General features: G+C 34.0%; 1 protein-coding gene across 1 annotated transcript; it reads left to right on the forward strand.

Annotated features, from left to right (window-relative positions):
- The first annotated feature begins 1783 nt into the window (after positions 1–1783).
- LOC144977820 (putative HIT-like protein Synpcc7942_1390) lies at positions 1784–11967 on the forward strand. Its single transcript, XM_078923214.1, has 4 exons — positions 1784–1975; positions 3565–3671; positions 9685–9789; positions 11614–11967. The coding sequence occupies exons 2-4, from the start codon at positions 3582–3584 to the stop codon at positions 11776–11778; spliced, it is 360 nt and encodes a 119-aa protein (XP_078779340.1). The 5' UTR covers positions 1784–1975; positions 3565–3581; the 3' UTR covers positions 11779–11967.

The raw sequence follows: 11967 nt of genomic DNA on the forward strand, positions 1-11967 counted from the left end.
CCCCACTCTTTCCAACGAATTTAATTCAAGACTTTCAAACACGTAGTGAACTCGATGGGTGACCACTGGGATTTCGTGACATGTCTTGTCCGACCTTTATCAGTTGTCTTGCTCAACAATTGGTCGGGTGTTATGTCTTTGTGAAAGGCTTTTCTCCTCGTCCTATCGGAGATTGGCCTAAAAAGTCGAGGATCCTCGTGGTTTTTTTTTTTTTTTTTTTTTTACATCAATGTCTTTGTCCGACATGTGTTTAAGCACCTAACGGACTGCTTGTGTTGTCCAATGTATTATATGGCCGTTGTCCACCAGGGAAAAAGTAAACGTAAAGTACTACAATGCTATCTTTTATTAAACTATTTCAAACAACCCAAAATTATTTTCTAAGCTACGCCAGTAAATGCAACTTTATTATGATTATTTTCCGCACAGGAAAGAGAATCAACCCACCATTTCTGTAAAAATTCTATAGTTTGCGTTATTTGTTATTGTAAACGATGAAAAGATCAAAGGAATTCGGCATTATGAGTATGAGAAAACTGTTTGGTTAATCACCATCGGTATTCAAAATTCGTAATGTCACTTAAAATATAAGCCCGCATGCAAACAATCACGGCACCACATTTCGTAACTTTGGAGGAATTTGCGATATTCCGTGCGCACGTGACTTGGGTCGGACTATACTGCTACTACTACTACTACTACTACTACTACTACTACTACTACTACTACTACTACTACTACTACTACTACTACTACTACTACTACTACTACTACTACTACTACTACTACTACTACTACTACTACTACTACTACTACTACTAGTAGTAGGTTAAGGAGGCATAAAAGAAAATCTTGACTTCACCCGGGACCGATCTCGGTCCCATTGTGTGTAAAGCGAGTGCTCTACCAACAGAGGTATCGGAACCCCAATTTTAAAAATAAAAATGCATCATCAACGCAACCCAAAACATTCAATAAACATTGTTTTAACAATCATATATACAAAAATATTTGCTTTCCAAAATGGCATAACAGAAATCTACAATCAGAAATATACCCATTGGCGAATATTTAGTTTTCTGGCGGTCAAATGAAAAAGAAAGAAAGAAAGAATGAAAGAGAGAAAGAAAGAAAGAAACCCTTAGAGAGGACACTTTTGGCCTAAAATTGAGGCTTAGAAATTTTCTTGGTCTCAAATTTCAGAGCACATTTTGTTACTAGATTACATTAAAATCAGCGACATCTACAATTTGGTTGCACAACATATATATAATTTAGTTGTCTCCTGTATATCAGGTGGAAGGATGACGCTATGAGGTATTATGGTATTCGTATTCCTAGCGAGTCTCGCTCTAAGCGGCGCATAATTGAGTCCTTCAAAAAAATATAAAGGTTAGATCTGGCGGGAACTACTTAGCCGTGCCAAACGGTAACAAGCAATTGATGTTGTCCGGGATAAACTCCGGCTCCATGGGCCATGTGGGTCTGAAGGATTGCGGTATTTTAAAAACATCCATCTGGTAGACATAAAATGAGAGCTGAAATTGAGAATATAAAAGAATTCCTATGCATATTTATTAGTAATGTATAACTGGTTGACAAATATCCCACGGAAGGGTCAATTGTCCGAATGCTATGTTAAAAAAAACCCCAAAACAAATCAAGAGCTGATTATTTTCAGTTATTGTGTCTTATAATACTATTAATAAAGCTAAAGGACAGTTTTACAATGATATAAAGTTTCGTCACTCAAGTTGTGTGTTCCATACACAGTTATGCTACACTGCCGTTGCTTAAAAAAAAACAAAACAGTATAAGCAATGTTAACCAAATAGCACATACCGTGCTCTGTTCTTTGATAAAAAGGCAGTAGTCACTAAGACTTTAATATGGTTTAGCAGCAAACCATTAAGACATCTTACAATCGTGCAGTGTACTTGTGAGGGCATTTGTATTCTTAGACCTTGAAAACGAGGTGAGTAGTCAAAATAGAAGATCCTTATTGAATCTTTTGGATTCGTAAATTGAACAATCGGTTTTTAATTTAAAATGAATAAATAAATAAATAAATAAATAAATAAATAAATAAATAAATAAATAAATAAATTAAAGAAAATTCTCTTTCTTCATCCCATAGAGGAAATTCGTCTCTAGGGCCTTTATTCCAAAGGAAGACTGGAATGACCCAGGCGTCAGCCGCAGTCCAACAGGCCGAAAACCCCCGTGGGAAGTGTAAAATTGAGTTGTGTCCTTAGAAAAACCTCTTTACTCACATCCTCTCAATATATATATATATATATATATATATATATATATATATATATATATATAAATTATAAAACCAAAAACCATGAAATAATAGTGCTCAACTTTAGGATAAAAGGAGCTATTTATAAATTAATTATCTTTCAGATGTTTATATATATATATATATATAAATTATATATATATATATATATATATATATATATATATATATATATATATATATATATATATACGTAAATCTTAGGGATCGAATAAAATTGATAAATCTTTTTATATGGCTATTGTAAAATCGAACTAAATTCCCAAAATTTCGACGTCCCGCATTAGAAGAATATAAATGTTAATGAACTGGTTTATTTTTGTTGCAAATGGGAGTCTGGTATTCCTTTTATTTGAAATACACACTCACATACACAATCACACATACACACACACACATACACACAGACAGATATATAGATAAATAGATAGATAGATAGATAGATAGATAGATAGATAGATAGATAGATAGATAGATAGATAGATAGATAGATAGATGCTCTTTCTTTTATTAATAAAGATTAATCGCAAATCTACTCTCCCCGTTACATATTATTAACGGGTAATGATATAAAATTTACACAACACACACACACACACAATCATACACAAACACCTACAAACAAACACACACACACACACTCTCTCTCTCTCACACACACACACACAGTCCCCCTCCCCCAAATACTTCAAATGGTCAAGCCTCTGATTTAACTATAACAAGGGCAGATCACAAGTGGTGTCTTTGAATAAACTTAATTTTTAAAAAAATAAGAAAGAAAATGCAACCAAAAACTTTTGAGACCGAATTCTTGCACTCTTAGGATCAGAAGTTTGTTCACATTGCACGGAAGAAAGTCAAATAGGCTTCAACAGTCGTGACGTCACTTCCCTCGTAATGACGCACAGTAACTTAGTAACTGGTTCTAAACTATCGGAACAATGGCGGACGCCCTAAGAAAATACGTCTACGACGAGCATAAAAGTGTGTCCAGAAGAGGAGAAAAGCATTATAAATCTGATCATGATTTGACTTTTATGCATTCTGATCACATGACATGTGAAAAAGTTCTAGCCAGCATGGGAAATAAAAAGTACCTATTCTTTGTTTAGAACCAAGCTGCTCGTTGATGGCCGGACGTGACATCAGACTATTGAATTCAATTGTGAACACATCCAGAATTCCAAAATGCTAGAGTACAAGAATCCTTAACTATCCCTCCATTTTTCTTCTTCTTCTTATGTTTTGTTCTTTAGATTGTTTACCAGTTGTCATGGCGACCTCTGACAAAGAAAAAGACACTATATTTGGTATGATCTTGGATGGAAGGATTAAAACTGATTTCATTTATCAAGATGACAAGGTAAGTAACTCATCGACGTTTTGTTAAAAAAAGTTATGAGCTTTTATATCGCGTTTGTCATGACAAATGCATGTTCATTAATTTGTACGAGCACAAAATGTTTATGTAATAAAGGCTTATCATATCATCTTAGCTTAAAGTATTGGAACTTACTTAGTCTTAGATTAAAAAAAAAAACCCCGTGAACTTTTATATAGCGCGATATCCACTTAACATGCTCAAAGCATTTTACAAGGAGCCCCCAGCCAACAGCAACATTTAACAAGTAGGACTAGACACGACTTCTGTTTGGCGATATTATAGTCCGTTCCACAACCCAGTGCGCACGCGCACGCGTTGACATGAACATCTTCACAACCATCCGATAGATTTTGATGATAATAGGATTCAATAGTCTGATGTCACGTCCACCCAGCAACCAGCAGCTTGGTTCTAAACAAAGAAAATCGGTACTATTTATTCTTCATGCTGGCCAGAACTTTTTTACATGTCATGTGATCAGAATGTATAAAGTCAAAACATGATCAGATTTATAATGTTTTTTCTCCTCTGGATCCACTTTTATGCTCGTTGGAGAAGTATTTCTTAAGGGCGTTGTTCCGATAGTTTAGAACCAGTTACTAAGTTACGATGCGTCATTACGAGGGAAGTGACGTCACGACTGTTGAACTCTATTGACTCGAACATTAGAATTCTTAGTGACGTTTAACATAATTTTTTGCATTGGTTACAGTACCATACTTCGTGATTTTTCTTCTTTGCGGTATATAAAAACAGAAGAGACTGAGATGAGTGAATATTTTGAATGGTTTTCAATAAAGATATCAGACACAATGAATTATGTTGTGATTACGATCACTGAAATCCCCACAGGCTTGACCAGGGGTTTACTTCTCACAAGATTCATATGCACTACTCCTCAACATTGTCACCTTGGGTTTAGTGTTTTATATTATTAAGGGTTTTACGGCGCTTGCAACACATTCAGGTCATATCAGCGCCAGTAAAAAGGAAGAAAATGGGATAGTAAAAAGTTCTAGAATTACAATAAAGCATCCAAGAAAAGTGAAGACAAAGGGGAATTGGTGTAAATAAGAAACAGGTGTAGATTCCAAAAGCACTCTATCAAAGTACTTAGTTTGAGATCACTAAAAGTCTCATCCAGACACAAGCACAGGTCCCCGCTAAAAGGCACACACTCAAATGTTTTACAAATCATATATAATATAAAGAAAGCATAATACAGTGCATAACAGAGAGATGATTTACAATGAAAAAAATATCATCTCCCAAAACAACAACTCTGCATTTGACCGTTTCCCTCCCAGCAAGACTCCGGCCAGGGCCAGGACAAAACCAAGTAATCTCATTCCAAGACAAAGACAGAAAGCATGTTGGAAAACAGATATAAGGGGATAGAAGACACAGTATGTACCTCCCTGCCCGCTATGGGAGGTCAGGATCCCCACCAAGACCTTGGGTTTAAAATGACACAGCAAATTATTCACTTTGTATATAATTGACATAAACAATTGTTACACTTAATAGTTGAAAGCCAGAGGTGTAGCCTCCTATGGGATTTCTACATTCATAAAAACTGAAAGCAATATGGATTAAACATGCACATTTGTCACAATGAGGAGTATAGTATTTCTCTAGAGATGCGACGCGCAAAATTCATTTTTATGGCATGCGGCGAATAGCAATGATATCAACAGATGGCAGCAAACTAGGAACTCAGAGAAGAGAGATCAATTATTAATTTTGTAATTTTAATTATACGTGTCTTGCATTTCAAAGCTGCGGTTTCTTTGAAAGGTTCTACTATACAAAATTACATGCATTCTGTTTGGTGCTAAAGAGGTTTAAATTCAGTGATTATCGTATTCAAAGTGCCGCCAGTGAACATAATTCAAGAATAGCGAACAATGGCGACCATGAAGCGTACTCGATGTGTGACCAGTGGGTTTTCGTGACCTTTATGAGCTGTCTTGCTTAACAGTTGGTCGGGGATTATGCCTTTGTGAAAGGTATTTCTTCTCGTCCATCGAAGACGGGTTTAAAAATTCTGAGATCCCCCTGGTTTTTATCATCAATGTCTTTGTCCGAAAAAAAGTAGAAAGACGTTACCGGTATTCTAATAAATTATATATCCGTAGTCCACTAGGATAGATAAATCTTATTTAAGCATTGCGTTTACTAAAACAAAAACTCGTAACAATACAAGCCGGGAATTCTGTAAAAACATAAACTATATCTAACAGTAAATGTTTAAAGAATATTTAATACAGTTTAGTGGAAACTACTCATGAAAATCGCTAGGTAAAAGCAATAACAAAGTCTTTCAAAGTTTTCAAAGTTTATACAATCTTAGGCTTTCGCCAATAAATCACACAATTTGATGACAAAATTCAAAGTTCAAAGTTTATTCAATCTTAGGCTTTCCCCAATAAATCACACAATTTAATGAAAACATACATGAAAGTGGAAAAAATGGTAAATGGAACCAAAAAATAAACTGATACCACTAATGATTCACAAAAAATACAACAATCGTAATACCACCAATACGTACAATAATAGAATAATAATAATAATAATAATAATAATAATAATAAAGATAATAATAATAATAACAACAATAATAATATTAATAATAATAATAATACTAATAACAATAATAATAATAATAATAATAATAATAATAATAATAATAATAATAATAATAATAATAATAATAATAATAATAATAACGATAATAATAACAATAACAATAATAACAATAATAATATTACCATCATTATTACTACCACCACCATCACTACCATCACCATTACCATTTTCACTACCACCATCACCATCATTAGTACGTTTCCAATCAATTTTTCTCGTTTTTAAAAATTTGATACCTATCCTAATTATTAAAATTATTCAAACGTTCATTTTTAGGAAATTGCCAATAGTAATAATGATATTTATAATGGTGATAATAATAGTGTAAAATCATCCAAAGATTTAATTGATAGATTAGTTATTTGATAGGTTGAATTAAAAATTAAAAAAAAGTCCTTGATACAACTCAAATAATTCACATTTTATGAATCAACATAAGATACGCCATGACGATAATGATTTTTTACACTGTACAATGAGATTTGTTTACATAAGATTAATATGATCATGAAATATTCTTATAGAAAGAGTAATATTATTATTGCTGCTGCTGCTGCTGCTACTACTACTACTACTACTACTACTACTACTACTACTACTACTACTACTACTACTACTACTACTACTACTACTACTACTACTACTACTACTACTACTACTACTACTACTACTACTACTACTACTACCACGACTACTACTACTACCTTTACTACTACTACTACCACCACCACCACACTACTACTGCTACTACTACTACTACTACTACTACTACTACTACTACTACTACTACTACATCTACAACAACAACTACTACTACTACTAATACTGCTACTACTACTACTACTACTACTACTACTTCACTACTACTACTACTACTACTACTACTACTACTACTACTACTACTACTACTACTACTACTACTACTACTACTACTATTACTACTACTACTATTACGACTATTACATCTACAACAACAACTACTATTACTACTACTACTACTACTACTACTACTACTACTACTACTACTACTACTGCTACTACCACTACTACTATTACTACTACTACTACTACTACTACTACTACTACTACCACTACCACCTCTTCTACCACTACTACTACTACTACTACTACTACTACTACTACTACTACTACTACTACTACTACTACTGAGAACATACATGAAAGTGGAAAAAAAATGGTAAATGGAACAAAAAAAATAAACTGATACCATTAATAACCACAAAATACAACAATCGTAATACCACCAATAATAATAATAATAATAATAATAATAATAATAATAATAATAATAATAATAATGATAATAATAATAATAATAATAATAATAATAATAATGATAATAATAATAATAACATCAACATTAACAATAATAATATTTCCATCATCATTACTACCACCACAATCATTATTACCACTACCACCACCACTACCATTATAACGACCACCATCACCATCATTATTACGTTTCCAATCAATTATTCTCGTTAAAATCACAACCTATCACAACAGACCTCCGACGAAAATAACAAAGAGCTATCAATAAACTCTGCCAGCCTGTTTTCAACACTGTTAAGTACTATTTAAAGGGTATCTATTATCACAATATTTGAAATAACCCAAAATTATCTGCTAAGCTACGCCACTGAATACAACTTTGTTATGATTATTTCCTCCGAGGGAAAGAGAATCAACACTCCATTTATGTACAAGTATTGTGAAGTTTAAGTCATATTTTATTGCAACCGATGAAAAGATCAAATAAATTCAGCATTGTGTGAAAACTGTTTCGTCTACCACTATTGGTATTCAAAATTCGTAACGTAACTTGAAATATAAGCTGCATGCACAAAATCAGGGCACCCCATTTCGTAACTTTGAAGGAATTTGCGATATTCCGTGCGCACGGGACTTGGAGCGGACTATACATTTTTTCAGACACAGACAGACAACGCTGTTAACACCAGGTACTCATTCCTCCAAGGACTCAACTATGCACGGCTCAAAACGGGATTCGAACCTAGGACATTCCGATCCGAAGGCGAGTGTCACACTACTCGACCACATAGCCGCACTATAAATTTTATAGGAGAACCTCTTTAGACGTCATTCATCAACTGTATTAATTGGCCATCATGTTTTCGATCTAGAACAACAAAGCCTTCCTTTGATAGATTGAAAGTGACGTCTAATAAATATTGATAAATTCCTGATGTTATAATAATTTCTTAAATAAGATATACAGGGCATTCAAAGGCTAGTTCGTGTAGGTGAATAGCTCTTGTCATGATCCATTAATTACATTATTATTCTTTGGTTTGGTGAGATGAAATGCAATGCTTAATATTTTCATGGAACAAACGTTGATTTGTATGCACAAGTCCTGAATTTCGTAAAATTAATACCATCTTCTAGATGGTAAAAGTTTGAACAAAATGTACTGTTTCTTGTAGATCATTGCTTGAAAGGACGTGCCGGATATTTCATTGCCGTCGATCTTGCATTATAATAATGGATTTATGTTTTCATTGTTTTGTTTTCTTTGGTAGTTGACCGAAGAAGTGTTTTGAGTCCGAAACGTTCTATGATTAGTTTTTCGTTCTTTAAAAAAAAAAAAAAAACCATCTAGTATAATCATTTTGGTGTTTTAAATTGAGTTTTTCTAAATCTAGATATAGTCGAAGCAATCAAGAGCGTGCTTTTTATTATTATACAATTTTTTTTTCTGCAATTTTCATAGATTTGGACTAGAGTAAGTGCACAATCTTCGCACGGCTCGTGACATATTGGGCCAAATCCCGATCTGCAGACATGACTGAATTAGAATGACAGTAGACGGGAGTTCCATAGGGAAGGGACACATCTGCACATACTGTTTTGAAGCCCATTAATCAGTCTTTATTCTGAATGCGAATACTTTCTACTAGCGTTATTAATAACTAGTCACATTTCACTTTTTTTTTCTTCCCCCCCAAAATACCCTTGTGTTCATCGCTTCGCACACTTATCATTATGTGTTCATCGCTTCACACACATTTTCATCGGTTCGCACTTCGCACATCAGCCATTCAAACCTATAACTTTACTTTAACATACGTTGTTTGATATAATATTTTATCTAGATCCATTTGAATGACGCTAAGTTAGCTATTTTATTCTCGAAGTGGAAAAAGGGGTATTATTACTAATAATTTTTGTTTGTTTAAATTGTCCGCAATTAATTATAGTCATATATTATCTGCTACCCACTTCCTTACCCGCGCATATCCCTCACCAATCTCTACCTCCTCAACAATCTGCCCTTCATGTTTCCACATCTCAGTGTGTTGCTTTCAAGGACATCAACCCGATGGCCCCCGTTCACTGTCTGGTGGTGCCAAGGAAGGCTATAGCAACCTTGGCGGATGTTCAGGACGAAGATCAATCTGTGAGTTGGTTTATTATTTTCTATTTTCATTTTTTCTAAACGTGGTGTCGTTCTAATCATTATGACTTATCAATATGCATGCAGAGCAAGCAGATAATACACACGCATATATATTCATTTTAATATGTAAGTCTCATTAACTATGTACTACTACTACTACTATTACTACTACTACTACTACTACTACTACTACTACTACTACTACTACTACTACTACTACTACTACTACTACTACTACTACTACTACTACTACTACTACTACTACTACTACTACCACTACTACTGCCACTACTATTACCACTACTACTATTACCACCACCACCGCCACTACTACTACTACTACTACTACTACTACTACTACTACTACTACTACTACTACTACCACTACTACTACTACTACAATTATTATTATTATTATTACTATTATTATTATTATTACTATTATTATTATTATTATTATTATTATTATTATTATTATTATTATTATTATTATTATTATTATTATTATTATTATTATTATTATTATTATTATTATCATTATTATTATTATTATTATTATTATTATTATTATTATTATTATTATTATTTTATAACGAGTAGGTATTACTTTGACTATTAATTTTACCATCATCATCATCATCGTCATCATCGTCTCATAATATCGTGTGAGAATACAGGTAGCATTGACCTCGAAGAAAGTCTTAGTTGGTGGCTGTAATATAAAACTTTCTCGTTTTTTCCTTGGATGTTTCACCTCATAAGCATTGCCCAACTATTCATCCGTAGATAGAAAGCTTACGTCTCTCTACAGCGACATCTGCTGCACATAAAAGATACATAATAGCCTCACGAATTGTGCTGAAGTGTCCAACTCAATCTTGCAACAGTGACACCAGAGCTCCATACATGATCTTTGTGAAGTATGAATATTCAGCGGCTTTATTACTAGGCCAGGTACCATAACGATTGACCACGGACATCGCAAGAGTTGATATACATCACTGTCACTGAATATTCATACGAATAGAGTGTCCGCCAGTCCTTCCATCTAGGGTTTAATCAGAGAGGTAGGCCCCAAAAAGACAATATTTACAAAAAAGCAAGGAATCGAACTAAACATCTCACGCATGCGCCATTTTATTATTCAAAATAATGATATTATAAAATTTCTTTTATTCAACCACCAAGTGGAATTTATTTTTAGGATCTTTCCCTAGAGAAGACTGGAATGTCCCGCGCGTCAGCCGCAGTGCAGCACCACAAAGTGAGCTAAGGTAAGGTGACTTGTTCAAAGCCACCAAGCGCTGTGGGTAGTCGAACTCGCTACAGTTCGGAAACGAAGCAAATCAAAGACAATACCGCTCAGCCAAGCTGCCCCAGTACTGTGATATTTCTGAGAGGACATTTAATTTCCTTTTGAAGGAAAGACATGTGATAATGGGAGCGATCTATATTCATGTTATCGTCCAACCTAGTCATCGATCACATGATTTGTTGCTGTACAACAATTGGACATTTCTTTATGTATCGAAACACGCTGCTTTGTTTACGGAAGTTGTAAACATACCCATGAGTCATGTTGAAGAAAATGACCAATTGTAACGTTGGATATTCTCAAACTGTGAACACTTTTCACTCTGTTGGTCATTTTGAGCACACTTTGCAAGGTGGCCAATGGCCTGGAGCACATGGAAATGTAATATAGATCATGCCCATTAACCGTTTTATTTATTCTAAATTTTTTTTATACAGACTTTGCAACGGTGTTAAGTTGTCGTTTTGGGGTCTTTTTGATTCTTTTTTTTCACCTTTTTCTTTCAACAGCTCCTTGGTCATTTACTTCTGATTGCTAGTCGCATTGCTAAGGAACAACACCTTGACGACGGTTTCCGTATCATCATCAATACAGGCAAGGACGCAACCATGGCTGTTCCTCATTTGCATATTCATATCATGGGAGGAAGACCAATGGGATGGCCTGCTGGTTAAGTGTTTCATGGTTTTTATAATAAAATAAGTTAATTTAATTCAAATCATTGTCACGATCATCAATCTGTGTGCATTGCGGACAAACCTGTCGGGGGTAATTTATGATTTATATATGGTATCCTGATAGTTGGATTGGTAGAGTACTCAATAAGATCAATCCTGGATGCAGTCGAAATGTTTTTCTGAACC

This window comes from Berghia stephanieae, chromosome 8 (assembly GCF_034508935.2).
Source record: "Berghia stephanieae isolate SIO BIC M18660-M18661 chromosome 8, UCSD_Bste_1.3, whole genome shotgun sequence".
In the NCBI taxonomy this organism is placed as follows: Eukaryota; Metazoa; Mollusca; class Gastropoda; order Nudibranchia; family Aeolidiidae; genus Berghia; species Berghia stephanieae.

Coding starts and splice junctions, on each gene's coding strand:
- LOC144977820 (XM_078923214.1), top strand. CDS start 3,582: ATGGCGACCTCTGACAAAGAAAAAGACACTATATTTGGTATGATCTTG. Junction 3,672..9,684: donor TCATTTATCAAGATGACAAG/GTAAGTAACTCA, acceptor TCCACATCTCAG/TGTGTTGCTTTCAAGGACAT. Junction 9,790..11,613: donor TTCAGGACGAAGATCAATCT/GTGAGTTGGTTT, acceptor TTCTTTCAACAG/CTCCTTGGTCATTTACTTCT.